Here is a 20,060-nt window from a genome sequence, read left to right on the forward strand (position 1 = left end):
GGAAGCACTCTAACTACAGAAATAAAGAGGATTGAATGTACGAGCCGCCTGAAGGCAGTTCTTCACTTATCAGGATATGAAATTAAGCCATAAGCCTTGCACACAGCAAGACTTGCGACAACGTCTTGGAAATTTTTTCCATTCAGCAGTCTTCCATAAGCGGGGTCAAATAACTGAAAGTGAAAAATCATTAAGGTTCTACAATAACAGAATAGGACTCATACCTATTCTGTGCATAAACAAGAACATGAGTTGATGAAGCGAGTTTCATTAAATAATATTTTTAAGCGAGTAAGTTAGCTCCGATGAAGGAGAATAATATATTTGTTTAAGACTAGTTATGCAAAAAAGGTAATGGAGAAGGTAAACAGGCTCTATTTAATCCCTTATAAGTACTGTTTGGTGTATTTATATGAATATATTTTCTGTACCAAATAAATATCGACTTTTGAATGTTATATCACTTCTCAGTACGTTACCACAAAATTGATCAACAGTATACGCTATGAAGTTTGCTAAAGCCATAATAAAATTTTTCGTTGTTAGTTCATCAATTCCGGCACGAAACTACGACACATATAATAACTCATAACCTCACTTTCACAGTTCCGTACTGGGCTAAGCGAACTGACACGTGACTATCAAAATACACCCTGACCTGACGGTCAGTGAGAATTGCTCTCAATTTGTTCACAAATCATAGTTCATGACAAAAAGAAATGAAATCGAAATAGAATGAAATTCGTTACTTCTTGTCTATGGGAAAAAAACCAACAGATATGTGTTCTCTTCGCAGTCAATGGTCTTTGATGACCGCGAATGTTTTGAATTTGAAACATCGCTCTATCTTGTGGCTTGTATCATTCGTGAAGCGTTAATGTGCATGACGAATGGCTAATATAAAAGTTGCTGTTAAAGTGCGACCTTTAATAGATCGCGAAAAGAAGGCCGGTGAAAATGTGTGTTGGAAAGTCACGGGCAATAACATCGCTCAAATTGACCCTTCTTCTGGAACTGTGTTGCGTGAGGGATACACCTTTGGTAAGTGTAATATAAACAGGCAAAGACTGACTTCGACCCACTGAATTTATAAGTGCAAAATTAGTCATTTTCTAAGTCTTGCACATGTTGTGCTCGTTTAATAGCAAGCCCTGTCACTGTGGAAATCAGGCTTAGGCCTACCTGTCAATGATTCATGGTGGGAACTTATGTTAATGTTTCATTAACTGGAGTTAAAAGACAGTAGAATGAATGGCTGTAAACGGTTATGAATGGAAAATTTCACATTCAGACAGCCCTGAGTGGTCCTATTTGTTTTATTTTCTTAATGTTCAGTTGCAAATGGAATTTTATGGTAGTTCTGCTGTTTGGGATCTTACTGACTGATATAAACGATTGCTTAAAGGCGTATGTTGTCAGAGTTTTTATGCTGTGTGTACATATTTCACTCCTTGCCTCTTCACTAGCATTTATACGTTGTTGAACTCAATAGCGCAACGCAATAGGATCTTCTGCCACACTAAGAACTTTTACACATACAATTCCCGTTTCACTGATTACTAAGATACGCTGCAGATATCCGTAGTAGTAGTAGTAGTAGTAGTAGTTTGCGTCCCCCCCCCCCCCCCCCCCCCCCCCGAAAGTGATTAAGTGCTGCAGCATACGCAACGAAGTTCCACGGTTAGAAGCACACCTAAAAGGCGGTAGGCCTCAACAGTAGACACACAACCTGGAAATAGTCTGCGGTGAATTTTTAGTAATTTTAATTGAATTATTAGGGCATTACAGAAGCATCCGATTCCACCAGTCTGTTGTGACCCATAACGTCATCAATATGACGGAATCGGCTACTTTCAGCGTTTACAAAATGACAATAACGTCACTACACACACGCTAACGAACACAAACAAAAATTAAAGCGACACCATAACGTCTCACTCCAAAAACAAAATGAAACCAACGGGACAGCCGCGGAAAATTGGGGGCGGCTGGTGTTTGGGCAGGGATAAGCGAAATATACAACAGTAAAACACCACCGCACCGTCCCAAAACAAATAATATAAAAAAAATTAATTTGCAGCGCTCCACCACACCAACAAAACCACAGGAATCTGACACTTCTTTGATCTGTATAGCTCAACTGCAGCTACCAGTACCAAATATCAGCACCTACAAACTAAAAAGTGGAATTGGAGATTTCCCTTGACCTATATAGCTCAACTGCAGCTATTGATACCAAAAATCCAAGACAGACATCATCATCCATCTCAGGATGTAATGATACTCTGAACTTCGCTATCATATCCATACCTAAAAAAACAGCAATAAAAAAATTGGAATTCTTTCTACACAAAAAATACCAAACCAATCAGACCTAACAGAAATGCCAAACAAATAAACTTTAATAGCTCACCAAAAAAACTTCCACAAGCCACGTTGCTGCACCAACAACCTAAACTGAAAACCACATTAGCACGATGACAACTCAAATGAGGTCAAGACAACATATTAATCTCACCAAGTCCACATCCGTTACCAGAGGGCACCATCAGATACAACATGTCATCTACAAAAACAACCACCTCAAAAACTCCGTGCCATAGTGACCTCCCACACCAAAACACCATTACGTCACGGGTCAAAGCAGATGGGTGGATTCAGATGCTCCCATTGACCCACAACGTGGAAGTGTTTTCAGTAAGTTATTAAGGATTTTTTATTTTATTTGTGTTTGGCATTTTTGTTAGGTCCGATTGGTTTGGGGTTTTTTGTGCGGAAAGAAGTCAAATTTTCTGACAGGAGAATTTCTAAGAGCTAGTATCCACAAGTATGTAGCATTGTACAAACACTGCAATAATAATTGGACAGAGTATACAGGGCATAATTATACAAAACATAGAAGCATCATTATACTAAACATAAACATACAAAGTTACATAGTGATACAGTAGGTCATCTCAAAGAATTTTTGAATATGGCAAAACAAATGATCCAATAGCCACTGTACTATTTAATTTTAAAAAAAAAAAAATTAGATCCGTAGACCAAATATAGATTGGTAATCGTTGGAAATTTTGAGTGGGTTCACGTTGTGAGAATTTCCAGTTCTTGCTAACCTGTGCCTTGGTATATCTAAATTAGCCTTTTGCACATACCTGATTGATATGTTCCCCCCCAGTGTGGTTTGGAGTTGATGTAAATGCCTGTAAGTTTTATTGACCTATTCTCTATTTCATTAGATATTCCAATTAGGAGTTGTGTTTTATTGGGATTATGGAGGAGTTTATTAGCTACAAATCAGTCCAAAGCTGTATCAAGAATGTCTTTTGTTAAATCCTGTTCAGATCTGAGGTTCTCCAATGTGCTGTAAGTAGTGCTGTATCATCTGTGTAACATATGACTGGATGAGTTACGTTATTAGGCAAATCATTGATTGCTGCAATGAAGAAGAAAGGTCCAAAAATAGATGTTTGTGGAACACCTGTGCTGATCTCCATGAAGGAGGAATTCATTTTTCTGACTGAGACAAGCTGTTTTCTGCTGCTTAAATAAGAATGCATCATGGCTAATGTGCTCCCATGCACCCGATAAATCCCAGCTGCCTTACTAGTATGTCAACAAGAATGCGGAAATACGGAAGCGTCCGATCCCGCCCGTCTGCTTTGACCCATGACGTCACAAACATGGCGGAAACGACCATATACCATGATTCCAATATGGCGCATATAAAGTCGTTACATACACATTATGAGGACTAAAATACATCGAAGAACAAACACACACACATTCCACAAAAACCCTAATGACACTAACGGGACAAGCGCGGGAAATAGGGTGTTTTTGGGTGGGGACAAACAAAATATAAACATAACCCCCATACAAAACCACACAAAACGATGAAAAAAACCGACATCACAAAACTCCGCAAATACCACTAAACACAATATTATCTGGAATCGGACACTTCCCTTCACCCATATAGCTCAAAAACATCTCCCGTTACCAATATTAACATTCTCAGCCACACATTGGGATCGAACACTTCCTTTGACCTGTTATCCTTAAGACATCTCCGCATACAGCCATCCATGGTCCGAGACGCCGGAACTTTAAGTAAGCCTCATTTCTTCTCGACATACTGAACGCTTCACAACTTCATCTAAAAATCCGAACAGTTGAAGAAATTTTATTAGAGACAACGCACTGTCCCCCATCATAGCTGACAACCGAAAACTGTTGACCCTGTCAGTCATATCCATACCTACAAAAGACATAAACAAAGCAATTTACCAAAATTCACACACGACGCCACACTCGCAAACTAAACCAAAAACATCACCTAACACACCACCAGAGAGCACCACCGATCGCATCAAAATGACACCTACAAACACGCCACTCTCACAAACTTAATTCCGCACCGTCGTGACGTCACACACCACAACAGCCTTACGTCACGGGTCAAAGCCGGCGGGTGGGATCGACCCAAGAATGCAGTCGAATGCTTTGCTTAGGTCACCTAATAGCAGAAGTGAATGTTTTTCTCTTCAAGAGCTGTTTGTTTGATATGTAGTTTCCAAAACGGCTGCTGTTGTTTCCTCCCTTGCCAAAACCAAACTAATTGTTACATAGGAGATTGTGTTTCTCAAAGTAAATAGTTATTTGTGTGTGTTACAGTGCCTCAAATATATATGAAAATATTGGCACAGTTGAGACTGTTCTGCAGCTTCGGGGAAGTTGTTTGTACCACATGAGGAGCGGACAGAGATTCAGGACACTCTGTTGCCCTTGGGGTGGGAAACTGTCTCTACTGGTGGAAGAATCAGCAATGATCAATGGGATGAGGATGCAGAAGGCAAAGGAAACCACCACATTAAAGACATGTATCCACAGGACATGTGGCCTGTAATTGAAAAAGTGTCATGATCATCTCTCCATTGGCAAGAGATTCTGGAATAGTCCCCCATTTGGATCTCCAGGAGGGGACTGTGAGAAAAAGATTGAATAATCAATGAAAGGATAACATTCTATAAGTTGGGGCTTGAAATGTCAGAAGCTTGAACGTGGTAGGGAAGCCATAAAACCTGAAAAGGAAAGTGCAAATCCTCAATCTAGATATAGTAGGTGTTAGTGAGGTGAAATGGAATGAAGACAAGGTTTTCTGGTCAAATGACTATAGGGCAATATCAAAAGCAGCAGAAAATGGTATAATGACAGTAGAATTTGTTATGAATGGGAAGGTAGGGCTTGAGAGTGTGTTACTGTGAACAGTTCAGCAATGGGGTTGCTCTTACCAGAATCGGCAGCTAACCAAAGTTGAAACGATGGCTTAGGTATATGTGCTGATGATGAAGAGGTAGAAAAAGTGTATAAGGATACTGAAAGGGGGAGGAATGCATTTGCAGGGGAAGGAGTAGAAGAAAAGTTTACAGACGAATATGGGCTTGGGACAAGAAATGAGAGAGAAGAAAGACTAAGTTCTGTGATAAATTTCAGTTAATAATAGCAACTACTCTGTTCAAGAATCACTAGAGGAGGAGGTATACTTGGAAAAGCCCGGGCAATACCTGAAGATTTCAGTTAAATTACATCATGGTCAGATAGATATTCTGAAATCAGATACAGGATTGTAAGACATACCCAGGAGCAGATATAGTCTCAGATCACAATGTAGTAGTGATGATGAGTAGGCTGAAGTTTGAGATTAGCCAGGAAGAATCAGTATGCCAAGAAGTGGAATACAGAGAAGTACTAAGGAAGGATGAGGTACGCTTGAAGGTAAGGTTGTAGATACAGCAATAAGGAATAGTTCAGTAGGCAGTACAGTTCAAGAGGAATGGACATCTGTAAAAAGGGCAGTCATAGAAGTTGGACAGAAAAACATAGGTATGAGGAAATTAACTGCGAAGAAACATGGGTAGCAGAAGAAATTCTTCAATTGATTGATGAAAGAAGTACAAAAATGTTCAGGGAAATTCAGGAAACAGAAATACAAGTCACTGAGGAATTAAATAAATAGGAATTGCAGGGAAGCTAAGAGGAAATGGCCGCATGAAAAATGTGAGGAAATCGAGAAAGAAATGATTGTCAGAAGGACTGGCTCAGTATACAGGAAAGTAAAAAAAATCTTCATTAAAATTAAGAGTAATGGTGGCAACATTAAGAATGCAACAGGAATGCCACTGTTAAATACAGAGGAGAGAGTGGATAGGTGAAAAGATTACATTGAAGTTTTCTATGAGTGGGAAGATTTGTCTGATGTGACAGAAGAAGTAACAGGAGTCGATTTAGACGAGGTAGGGGATCCAGTATTAGAATCAGAATTTAAGAGAGCTTTGGAGTACTTAAGATCAAATAAGGCAGAAGGAGTAGATAACATTCTATCAGAATTCCTGAAATCATTGGGGGGGGAAGTGGCAGCAAAATGACTATGTTGATTAGTGTGTAGAATGTATGAGTCCATGCCGACGTACCATCTGACTTTTGGAAAAATATCATCCGCACAATTCCGAAGACTGCAGAAACTGATGAGCATGAGAATTATCACACAATCAGTTTAACAGCTCATGCATCGAAGTTGCTTACAAGAAAGGTACACAGAAGAATGGAAAAGAAAATTGATGATGTGTTAGATTATGATCAGTTTGGCTTTAGGAAAAGTGAAGGCATAAAGGCATCAGAGACGCAATTTTGACATAGTGGTTGATAATGGAAGCAAGACTAAAGAACAATCAAGACACGTTCATTGTATTTATCAACCTGGAAAAAGTGTTCAGCAATTGTAAAATGGTGCAAGACATTCAAAATTCTGAGAAAAATAGAGGTAAGATATATGGTGTGACAAATAATATACAATATGTACAAGAGCCAAGAGGGAATATTAAGAGTCGACAACCAAGAACAAAGTGCTCGGATTAAAAAGGGTGTAAGACAGAGCCGTGTAGTCGTTTGTCACTCCTGTTGAATCTGTACAACGAAGAAGCAATGATGGAAATAAAAGAAACTCAAGGTGAAAGGATATCAGTGATAAGATTTACTGATAACATTGCTATCCTGAAAGAATGTGGGAATTACGTGATCTGCTGAATAAAATGAACAGTCTTATGAATACAGAATACGGATTGAGAGCAAATCGAAGAAGGTTGAAAGAAATGAGAAGTAGCAGAAATGAGAACAGCGGAAAACTGAACATCAGAATTAATGGTCACAAAGTAGGTGAAGTTAGTTTATTCTGCTATCTAGGCAGCAAAATAACCAGTGATGGACGGAGCAAGGAGCACATCAAAAGCAGACTACTCCCGGCGAAAAGGGCATACCTGGCTGAGAGAAGTCTAATAGTATCAAACATAGGCCTTAATCTGAGGAAGAAATTTCTGAGAATGTGTGTTTGGAGCACAGCATTGTATGGTAGTGAAACATGGACTAGGGGGAAACTGGAACAGAAGAGAATCAAATCATCTGAGAAATGGTGCTACAGGCGAATGTTGAAAATTAGGTGGACTGATAAGGTAAGGAGTGAGGAGGTCCTGTGCAGAATCAGACAGGAAAGGAATATGTCGAAAACACTGACAAGCAGAAGGGAGAGAATGATAGGACATCTGTTAAGACATCAGGGATTGACTTGCATGGTACTAGAGGGAGCTGTAGAGGGTAAAAACTGTAGAGGAAGACAAAGGGTGGAAAACATCCAGCAAAATTTTGAGGATTTAGGTTGCAAGTGCTACTCAAAGATAAAGAGGTTGGCACAGGAGAGGAATTTGTGGCGGGCTGCATCAGACCAGTCAGAAGCCTGATGACTCAAAAAAGATTACGTTTACACATTTATCCATTTTCTTTCACATACTAGGAGTGAGCATCTGAGCTAGAGTCCCTTTTTTGTCACACAAGCTTTTACATTTTAGATTGTGTTTTGGAAAATGTCTTGTGTTATTTGAAAATAATTTAGCTGCAACATATGCATAGCATCTTGTTAAGATACTTACGGCTGATGTTACTGAATTTGCTGTCATGACCTTAGCACATTCTCATGAGTTGGTGTATTTAATACTTGAATGACCTTTACACGTTACAGAATGTTCATCATTTTAATATATTTGATTTTTACTGTAGATTTGACCGTGACTGGAAAATGTGGGGAAGAAAAACGAGTAGTGGGATTTATTAAGAGGATGAATGCAGTGGGGGAAAACAGTGGAGAAGTCTCATTTCCCATTCTTGGATCTGTAAAATAGTTGGTTGGGAGAGAGGAACAGGGAACAGGAAAGAGCAATCTGTACCCTTCAGGCACAGTTGTAAGACATGAGCAAAAGGTTAGTGTGGTTGTAGGTGTGGCTGTGAGGGGGGGGGGGGGGGGGGGGGGGGGGAGGGAGGTGTTTGGGAAATGGCAGCTGCGAGGAAGGCTGGAAGGGGTAGTAGTGCATGGTGTGACACTCAGAGTTTGGTCATTCTCAGTAATTGGGCATGCTTTGTAAAGTTATTTATTTTTTAAAGTTTGGTAATAATTATGTTTTCCTCCCCCCATGAACCATGGACCTTGCCGTTGGTGGGGAGGCTTGCGTGCATCAGCGATATAGATGGCCGTGCCGTAGGTGCAACCACAACGGAGGGGTATCTATTAAAAGGCAAGACAAACGTGTGGTTCCTGAAGAGGAGCAGCAGCCTTTTCAGTAGTTGCAGGGACAACAGTCTGGATATTGACTGATCTGGCCTTTTAACGTTAACCAAAACGGCCTTGCTGTGCTGGTACTGCGAACGGCTGAAAGCAAGGGGAAACTACAGCAGTGATTTTTCCCGAGGCCATACAGCTTTACCGTATGGTTAAATGATGATGGCGTCCTCTTGGGTAAAATATTCCGGAGGTAAAATAGTCCCTCATTCGGATCTCCGGCCGGGGATTACTCGAGAGGACGTCATTATCAGGAGAAAGAAAACTGGCGTTCTACGGATCGGAGCGTGGAATGTCAGATTCCTTAATCTGGCAGGTAGGGTAGAAAATTTAAAAAGAGAAATGGATAGGTTAAAGTTAGATATAGTGGGAATTAGCGAAGTTCCGTGGCAGGAGGAACAAGACTACTGGTCAGGTGAATACAGGGTTATAAATACAAAATCAAATAGGGGTAATGCAGGAGTAGGTTTAATAATTAATAAAAAAAAACAGGAGTGCGGGTAAGCTACTACCAACAGCATAGTGAATGCATTATTGTGGCCAAGATAGACACGAAGCCCATGCCTACTACAGTAGTACAAGTTTATATGCCAACTAGCTCTGCAGATGATGAAGAAATGTATAGGAGATAAAAGAAATTATTTAGGTAGTGAAGGGAGACGAAAATTTGATAGTCATGGGTGACTGGAATTCGAGAGTAGGAAAAGGGAGAGAAGGAAACATAGTAGGTGAATGTGGATTGGGGATAAGAAATGAAAGAGGAAGCCGCCTGGTAGAATTTTTTGCAGGGGATAACTTAATCACAGCTAACACTTGGCTCATGAATCATAAAAGAAGGTTGTATACATGGAAGAATCCTGGAGATACTAGAAGGTATCAGATAGATTATATAATGGTAAGACAGAGATTCAGGTACCAGGTTTTAAATTGTAAGACATTTCCAGGGGTAGATGTGGACTCTGACCACAATCTATTGATTATGAACTGTAGATTAAAACTGAAGAAACTGCAAAAAAGGTGGGAATTTAAGGTGATGGGACCTGGATAATCTGACTAAACCAGAGGTTGTACAGAGTTTCAGGGAGAGCATAAGGGAACAATTGTCAGGAATGGGGGAATGAAATACAGTAGAGGAAGAATGGATGGCTCTGAGGGATTAAGTAGTGAAGGCAGCAGAGGATGAAGTAGGTAAAAAGACGAGGGCTAGTTGAAATCCTTGAGTGACAGAATATATATTGAATTTAATTGATGAAAGGAGAAAAAATATGATTGACAGGAAGTGCAAAATGGCTAAGCAGGGATGGCTAGAGGACAAATGTAAGGATGTAGAGGCTTATCTCACTAGGTGTAAGGTAGATGCTGCCTACAGGAAAATTAGAGAGACCTTTTGAGAAATGAGAACCACTTGCATGAATATCAAGAGCTCAGATGGATACCTAGTTCTAAGCAGAGAAGGGAAAGCAGAAAGGTGGAAGGAGTATATAGTGGGTCTATACAAGGACGATGTTCTTGAGCACAATATTATAGAAATGGAAGAGAATGTAGACGAAGATGAAATGGGAGATATGGTACTGCGTGAAGAGTTTGACAGACCACTGAAAGACCTAAGTCGAAACAAGGCCCCAGGAGTAGACAACATTCCATTAGAACTACTGATAGCCTTGGGAGAGCCAGTCCTGACAAAACTCTACCATCTGGTGAGCAAGATGTATGAGACAGGCGAAATACCCTCAGACTTCAAGAAGGATTTAATAATTCTAATCCCAAAGAAAGCAAGTGTTAACAGATGTGAATATTACCGAGCTATCAGTTTAATAAGTCACAGCTGCAAAATACTAACACGAATTCTTTACAGACGAATGGAAAAACTGGTAGAAGCCGACCTCGGAGAAGATCAGTTTGGATTCCGTAGAAATATTGGAACACGTGAGGCAATACTGACCTTAAGACTTATCTTAGAAGAAAGATTAAGGAACTTCAAACCCACGTTTCTAGCATTTGTAGACTTGGAGAAAGCTTTTGACAATGTTGACTGGAATACTCTCTTTCAAATTCTAAGGGTGGCAGGGGTAAAACACAGGGAGCGAAAGGCTGTTTACAATTTATACAGAAACCAGATGGCAGTTATAAGAGTCGAGAGACTTGAAAGGGAAGCAATGGTTGGGAAGGGAGTGAGACAGGGTTGTAGCCTCTCCCTGATGTTATTCAATCTGTATATTGAGCAAGCAGTAAAGGAAACAAAAGAAAAATTCGGAGTAGGAATTAAAATCCATGGAGAAGAAATAAAACTTTGAGGTTTGATGATGACATTGTAATTCTGTCAGAGACAGCAAAGGACCTGGAAGATCAGTTGAACGGAATGGACAGGGTCTTGAAAGGAGGATGTAAGATGAACATCAACAAAAGCAAAATGAGGATAATGGAATGTAGTCGAATTAAGTCAGGTGATGCTGTGGGAATTAGATTAGGAAATGAGACACTTAAAGTAGTAAAGGAGTTTTGCTATTTGGGGAGCAAAGTAACTGATAATGGTTGAAGTAGAGAGGACATAAAATGTAGACTGACAATGGCAAGGAAAGTGTTTCTGAAGAAGATAAATTTGTTAATATCGAGTATAGATTTAAGTGTCAGGAAGTCATTTCGGAAAGTATTTGTATGCAGTGTAGCCATGTATAGAAGTGAAACATGGACGATAAATGGTTTGGACAAGAAGAGAATAGAAGCTTTCGAAACGTGGTGCTACAGAAGAATGCTGAAGATTAGATGGATAGATCACGTAACTAATGAGGAGGTATTGAATAGAATTGGGAAGAAGAGGAGTTTGTGGCACAACTTGACAAAAAGAAGGGACCGGTTGGTAGGACATGCTCTGAGGCATCAAGAGATCACAAATTTAGCATTGGAAGGCAGCGTGGAGGGTAAAAATCGTAGAGGGAGACCAAGGGATGAATACACTAAGTAGATTCAGAAGGATGTAGGTTGCAGTAGGTACTGGGAGATGAAGAAGCTTGCACAGGGTAGAGTAGCATGGAGAGCTGCATCAAACCAGTCTCCGGACTGAAGACCACGACAACAATAACATGAAAATTTGTGCTGGACATGACTCAAACCCGGATTTCCCACGTATTGTGAGCAGCCACCTTAATCAGTTCAGTTATATGTGCATGCTCCCTGGACTGATCAAAACCTCCATGTGCAACATTGTCCATATCCCATACTGCTCATACATTATGTAATTACCACAATAGGGAGAGACAGTGTTGTTACAGTCATTTTAGCCTGTCTAGGCATGAAATATTTATTTTGCAATATCTGTGTTGTACCGTGTATTTTATTATGCAATGTCCTTATAGATGCTTGAATGTCTACTTACTTTTACCTGTATATCTTTCCACCTTCTATTTTGACCCGAGAGTGCAACAATCTCTGCTTCCTTAACATTTTCCAAATTTTGTTAATAAACCACAGTGGGTCTTTTACATCCTTCACCCACTTACCACATACTTCTCCTAAGCGCGATTTATGATCGTTTTAAATATTGCCTGTAATTCCCCTGTGTCCATCATATTGGAGCTATATGTTGCACTTTCACTGTCCAAATAGGCTGCTGATAGCTGTGTATCAGCTCTTTCCTAGCCTTGATGGATTTGTTGACTTCTCATTGCTGTGATGATCATGATCACTAATCCTTGAGTTTACTGGCACTGTTGATAAGGCCAGGTCTGTTTGTAGCTAAAGGGTCTAAAATATTTTTTTTTCGTCTGTCTTGCTGAACTAGATGCTCAAGACATTTCTCAGAAAATGTTTTAGAAACTACTTCGAGATAGGACTGCTGATATTTTTAAAAATACCAGTGATCCGATATATTGTTACTTTAAAAGATATCATTATCAGCTCTCAATATATTGACGGAAAAAGATATCAGCGTATAGAGCTAGAAAAAACTGCTGGTTTTAAAGTTGTATATTTAAGTATTGATTTATTATTAGATATTCTGTACATCAACATCCTAGCAGCTTGCCTATCCTCCTTAGAGCAAGAATTGAAAGGAAAACAGTACACATTCTCACTTGGCGATAACCAGTCTAACATTTGTAACTGGTACAATAAAAGGTAACCGATGGGTCCTTTGTTCAGTGTTGCCACATATCGGATTTGTCTGGAACACTTCATATCGACTTCCCTGTTTCTTCATTTCTTCCAATGCCAGCGATGTAGCAGTTTGTGTCAAAATTGCATGGTGAAGCTAAACATTGCAGTTCCTGTTAGTGGTGTCGACTGCCGATTACATTAGTATTTCCCCTAGCAAGTATCTGTCCATTGCAAAGACCAATCTTATCATTTAGATTTTTGTTCATTATTTTCAGCAATTGTTACTGAATAATGCGAATTTGAAGAAATATTGCACTAGTTGCGCTAAACATTAGTTTTTAATGCAACTGGTGTGCTATGTGTCACATTGAAAATTTGGTTATTCCATTCACACTGCCATCCCTCAGTGCAATAAGACTTCTTCTTTTGTGTCGCTTATACTTGGGTCACTCAGTCAAACAGAAAGACTGGCTGTAATGAAAGCTCAAAAAGTAGTGAAAGTAAAATTATGTTCTACTAAAATTTCAAGAGCACAACTTCAATTATTTAACAAAAATTGCGAAAAAAAAATAAAATAAAACCATCAGCAGTCAGTATTGCCATTTTGATATCAATATATCAATATATTGGGGTTAAAATATTGCTGTTATATACAGGGTGGTCCATTGATAGTGACCGGGCCATACATGTCACGAAATAAGCATCTAATGAAAAATCTAAAAAGCCGGAAACTTGTCTAGCTTGAGGGGGAAACCAGATGTCACTATGATTGGCCTGCTAGATGGTGCTCCCTTAGGTCAAACGAATATCAACTGCATGTTTTTAAATAGGAACCCCCATTTTTTATTACATATTCGTGTAGTATGTAAAGAAATATGAATGTTTTAGTTGGACCACTTTTCTCGCTTTGTGATAGATGGCGCTGTAATAGTCACAAACGTATAAGTATGTGGTATACGTAACATTCAGCCAGTGCGGATGGTATTTGCTTCGTGATACATTACCTGTGTTAAAATGGACCGTTTACCAATTGCGGAAAAGGTCGATATCGTGTTGATGTATGGCTATTGTGATCAAAATGCCCAACGGGCATATGCTATGTATGCTGCTTGGTATCCTAGATGACATCATCCAAGTGTCCGGACCGTTCGCTGGATAGTTACATTATTTAAGGAAACAGAAAGTGTTCAGCCACATGTGAAACGTCAACCACGACCTGCAACAAATGATGATGCCCAAGTAGGTGGTGTATAGCTGCTGTCGCGGCTAATCACCACGTCAGTAGCAGACAAATTGCACGAGAACCAGGAATCTCATAAACATAAGTGTTGAGAATGCTACATCAACACCGACTGCACCTGTACCATATTTCTATGCATCAGGAATGGCGACGACTTTGAATATCGTGTACAGTTCTGCCACTTGGCACAAGAGAAATTACGGGATGATGACAGATTTTTTGCACGTGTTCTGTTTAGCGACAAAGTGTCATTCACCAACAGCGATAGCATAAACTGACATAGTATGCACTATTGAGCAATGGAAAGTCCACGATGGTTGCGACAAGTGGAACATCAGCGATGCTGGCGGGTTAATGTATGGTGCGGCATTATGGGAGGGAGGATAATTGGTCCCCATTTTATCGATGGCAATCTAAATGGTGCAATGTGTGTTGATTTCCTACGTAATGTTCTACCGATGTTACTACAAGATGTTTCACTGCGTGACAGAATGGCAGTGTACTTCCAACATGATGGATGTCCGGCACATAGCTCACGTGCAGTTGAAGCAATATTGAATAGCATATATCATGACAGATGGATTGGTCGTCGAAGCACCACATCATGGCCCGCATGTTCACCGTATCTGAAGTCCCCGGATTTCTTTCTGTGGGGAAAGATGAAGGATATTTGCTATCGTGATCCACTGACAACGCCTGACAATATGCGTCAGTGCATTGTCAATGCATGTGCGAACATTACGGAAGGCGAATTACTCGCTGTTGAGAGGAATGTTGTTACACGTATTACCAAATGAATTGAGGCTGATGGACATCATTTGGAGCATTTATTGCATTAATGTGGTATTTACAGGTAATCACGCTGTAACAGCATGCGTTCTCAAAAATGATAAGTTCACGAAGGTACATGTATCACATTGGAACAACCAAAATAAAATGGTCAAACATACCTATGTTCTGTGTTTTAATTTAAAAAATCTACCTGTTACCAACTGTTCGTCTAAAATTGCTAGCCATATGTTGTGACTATTACAGCGCCATCTATCACAAAGCGAAAATGGTGATCCAGCTAAAACATTCATATTTCTTTACATACTACACAAATATGTAATAAAAATTGGGGATTCCTGTTTAAAAAAAAAACGCAGTTGATATCCGTATGACCTATGGCAGCGCCATTTAGTGGGCCCACCATAGTGCTATCTGGTTTCTCCCTTCAAGCTAGACAAGTTTCGTTCTTTGTAGTTTTTTCGTTTGACGCTTATTTCGCGAGATATTTGGCCCGGTCACGATCAATGGACCACCCTGTATATTGATAGTATTGGGAAAAAATTATCGATATAATGATATTTTATCAACAGCCCTAATTTGAGACTGTCTGTTCGTACCACCTGCAGTTAATTGATAGATGTCCCAGTCTAGACTTAGTAGGTTAGTTGCCACTGATTAATATTGCATGATCATATCATTTCCGCACTACTGAGCACTTACTTTCTTTGAATGATTCTGCAACTGTCATGACACATTCAGACGGCTGGTAAAAACATCTGATGATTAACTTGAGATCCTATGTCCAGATTACTTAAGTCAGACTTGAATTCAACTTGAAAGGTGACATCAATTTTGTTGACTGTGATGAACACTTCCCCTCTTATGGTGTCCACTCTGTCTTTCCAATATTCATTCGATACCTTTTTAAAAATTTCAGAGCTTTCTGTTTAGAGTTTCACTCAGCTCTCAGTTCTGTGAATAATTTGAATCCTACAACTTTTGTGGAGGGCAGTAAGTTAAGGAACTGGGACAGTTTACTGTTGAAATATTGACAGCCAAAATGCCTTTACTTTGTATGCAATCTGATTTCGCTCTCTGTATATCAATTGTCAGGCATTCATCAGAGGACCTTAAAATATCGCGTACCCCAAAAGAAAATATCTTCACTCCACAGGTACTGTGCCGTGCAAGTAGCTGCTTCCTGTGTGTAGTGCACACCTGATCTAACGAGGAGCACCCTACAATTCTCTGTCCCATAATGCAAGTCTAAGCATCTACACATTTATAGCCAATAGAGTCATAGAATAGATGGAGCCTCTGGTTGAGACCCCCCCCCCCCCCCCCCCCCGTCACTTGGTCTTAAACCAAACCAAACCAAAGCACCCCAATCAATTTCGGGTACAATACTACAGATCATGAGCTCTGCTTGCACCCTGCAAGTAAGGCAGTTGTACTCTTTGCCATATCCAAACTCATTTATGACATTTGTTCTCTTAAACCAAATCAGTTCCACTGAGGAAAGATGGTAGAATTTGCTTGTACTGTGGTAGTAGAGATCTCGGTTCCTTCTCTACATCAACGCTGCTGGTGTTAAAAACAGCAGTGATTTTCTTGTCACAGTAATAGTGTTGCTATCCAGTTGCTTAGATAACAACTATTATTATTTTACTTTTGCAAAAATAAGATCTTTTTATTTTGCAGGTGACTTACTTGGAACATAAACCCAGTTCGTATAACTATGAGTCTATATTTGATCGGGTAGTGTTGGAACAAACCAATGTAAATATTTAACTTTTAAATAATTACAGGGTGAGGAGTTTGTCACATTTCACATCTATTATATTTTTGTCACATTTTTCAGTCTTCTCCGCACTTTTAGGAAGAAATTAAGTTATTTACTTTTGTTTACAAGTTTATATGTATTCTTGTTGTGCCATTTAACTTTTTGAAATGCTTGAGTGAGGAATGTAGATAAAATATAACCTTAAGGGGGGTCCTGAAATTTGAGATAGTTGTTACTTTTTGATGTTTTGAGTGTTTCTTATATTTTACACACCTATTATTTATGGTATCAGATGCTACAGAGGTTGAATGTCTGCCAGAGGAGATGGACTTAGCTACTGGGTGCACTGCGGCTGCTCAGCACTATGCATTATTGGTGAGAGTGCCACTGTCTCTTCTTATAAGTACAGCAGCCAATAGTTCTACATGGCTGGTATAGAGGTGGCCGCTCAGTACAGTGCCGGTCAGTTCAGTGCTTGTGCTTGATGCTTTCAGATCTGTCTTCGCTGTAACAGGAAAACGTGATAACTACCTTCCTTGTCACCTGGTTCCTCTGTAGTCACGTCTTGGGTTTGTGTCTCTAGTGCTCTTGGCCTTCTTGTCATCGTCATGGCAACAGCTTAAATAGTGCCTTATTGTCATCTACATTGTTTGTCTTTCTCCTGGTCTGTTATCTCATCTGCAGTCTGTCTGTCACATTTCATTTGCCTACCATTAGTTTGGGTTACTCTTCTGCAGGCGACTCTCGTGCCTGGAGGCTTGATCAGTTTTTCAATTTCTTCTGGAACTTTGACATGCACGTTATCCAAATATCTGTGGATGTAGCATTATTACTGTTAAATATTCTTTTATTACAACTACTTCCATTTTGTGTTCCAGTTTCTGATTTTTAAGCAGTAACAGAACTGCTGCAGTGGTAGTGTTTAATTTTGAAAATAAATTTTTCAAGATGGAAAAAAGTCCAAATTCCTACAGTTTGAAAAGTAAAGTCTTTGCAAACGGGGGGAAACGTTATTGAAAGGATCCTGTTTTGCAGTAAGTGTTCTTACTGTATTAATTTTGAGGTAAAAGTTTTCAGGCAACAAAACGTGAGTTAAGTGCAACTTTTATTTTAAATGTGGACCACATCAGTTACATTTAGAGCTTCCAGATCAGACACAACCTTAAAGTTTGGTACATGCACCAACAATACTGATGTTAGGTTCCAACAATAGGTTGCAAAGGGTCCCATCTTGCATGAAATTTATTGAAGTTTGACCCTGGTGTGAGTTGGACAAGACCTCTGCAAATACCAGAAAATCTTTGTAGAATGAAACTCTAACTACACACTGAAAGCCTAAATGTCAAACATTGACTCTATTTATTATCCACGTAACTCATTACCATTATATTACATTGGATTTCACAACCTGGTAGCTTTGAATGGACTTTCTGTGTAGGCTACCAATTCTTGGGGCGTACATCACAGAACTCCATTCGGAGGAACTTCATGGCATGGCGCATGACATTGCAGACTTAAAGGAAATACCATACTGGTGATGATGCAACTGTCTAATGGAGACCTTGCATTGCTGCACAATGCCCCAGGAGTACTTCAAATGTAAAAAATATGACCAACTGAATCCGGACTCGTACTACTGTTAATTAACAAACACTAGCTTCATTTTTGGTGAATCCTAATTTGAACTGATCATGATTGCTGAATTATAAACCCATTGAGCGTACTGATTCCACGCCAACTCTTGTTTATTTTGTAAAGTACGCTTGTACCCTCACACCTGCCTCCTCCTCCCCCGATGTTTAACTTTGGGAATTCTTAAACTACAAGGTGGTTGTAATTAAACTTTCACTGCTTGAGCCAGTGTAGGCAGGAAACTATTTCCATAAGCATACCCAGCATTATAAGAATGATGATCAGACTGTACACTGTAGGATATTCTTTGCTAGTTTTGTTAGTGTCTGGTATGGGGACATAGGGTTTGAAACACAAGCCTAGTGTGCACTTCAGTTGTAGTCGGTTCGCTCAGCATGGGTCGGACAAAGCAAGCAGGATTTTATTCATAAAGCTGTTTTGATTAAACAACAGCAATATTGCTTTTGCCGTGCACAACTATTTACTCATTAAAGGAACACAGAAAGGCCCTCTTTCTGCTCTGGAGTTGAAGAACATGAATTGAAAATTCAAATTAACTAGTGATTTGGGAAATGCTCCTGGGAGAGACAAACAACCAATTGCACCTCAAATTGTTGAAGTTACTGTTGCCATTATTGAGAAACCTGGACACAGTGGACAATCTTCAAGCTGTTCACTAGAAGTGTGACGGCAGTTGAGCATTCTATGCTCCACCATTCGAAAAGTGCTGTGAACAATTGTGAAATGCTATCCATACAAAATTTCAAGCTGTCATGGCTGCTGATGGTCATCACATTGAACAATGTTTGTAACGTAGAATGTAAACAAGGTATGCAATTAAGAAATGTTACCCTTTCATGGAAATTAAAATGTTTCCTTCATTGGTTTATTCATTATTTCTCTTCTGCATGTCCTTACAAACATTTCTATAAAGTTTCAGTGTCCTATGATCACTCGTTTCTCATGGGGCCCCATTCAAGTAATGAAGGTTCAATCATAACCACCTTTTGCTTAGTAACATAGCTAACTTCCTACAAGAACATCTGAATATTGTACTTTATGTACTCGGTGCATACTTTGTATGTATTTTTGTCTCTCCCTTTGTTACAAATCCTTAATTAGTAGCTAATATGCCAACTTTATATCTGTACTTTGCATGGCTCCCCTTTTGCAGCATTTGACATTCACTAAAGCATTACAACATAACGTATTGCAAGCTACATTTTGATTCAGACATTAGTCATAATGGTATTGTAATCTACATAAATGCTAATTAACTAAAGTAATACTCGAAGTTCTGCCTTCTTGAGGCTGGACACAGCATCTTATTAGTAAGTACTAGTGGTTACAGCTTTTGGTGTTCAGTCTTGTCAATCGCAGTTGTATAAATTACTGTGGATGATATCAGAATAGATATTAAATGAAATGTAACATTTAGATGGGTCTCTTGTTGTTTACTCATAGATTCTTCCAGGATTATGTTTCATCACAGATAAATATGCAGTGGTCTTCGATTAATGAAGAGGTTGATTCTTTCTCTCTCCATCTTAATTATGAATGGTAAAGAAAACAATGGGCAATTGTAAACTAGTTCCAACCATTCATTATCATGTTAATTCTATACACTACACTAATACTGTTGGAAGCTCATTGGGTCAGCACTACCTGGGACAGTCTCATGATAATGGGTTAAAATAAACAGAGAAAAAGAGGGGCTCTCGCTATTGAATAGTGGGCAGAGGGAAAGGTAGATCTGAATCTCTCCTAGAGGAAGTAATGTAGGGAATGAAGATTAGGATTGGTAGGACAAAAAAAGATGACAGTTCAAGAGACAGATACGCTTCCCATCCGAGACTGCCACCCTGGGGGAGGGGGAA

General features: G+C 39.5%; 1 protein-coding gene across 1 annotated transcript in view; it reads left to right on the forward strand.

Moving 5' to 3' along the window:
* The first annotated feature begins 810 nt into the window (after positions 1–810).
* Positions 811–20,060, forward strand: part of LOC124798146 (kinesin-like protein KIN-7M, chloroplastic) — a 278,641-nt gene continuing 259,391 nt past the window's right edge. Inside the window, exon 1 of the mRNA XM_047261426.1 lies at positions 811–1,041. Within this exon, the coding sequence (XP_047117382.1) occupies positions 891–1,041 (151 nt within the window). The 5' untranslated portion in view covers positions 811–890. The remainder of the gene's footprint in view (positions 1,042–20,060) is intronic.

The sequence above is a fragment of the Schistocerca piceifrons genome, chromosome 5 (assembly GCF_021461385.2).
Source record: "Schistocerca piceifrons isolate TAMUIC-IGC-003096 chromosome 5, iqSchPice1.1, whole genome shotgun sequence".
In the NCBI taxonomy this organism is placed as follows: Eukaryota; Metazoa; Arthropoda; class Insecta; order Orthoptera; family Acrididae; genus Schistocerca; species Schistocerca piceifrons.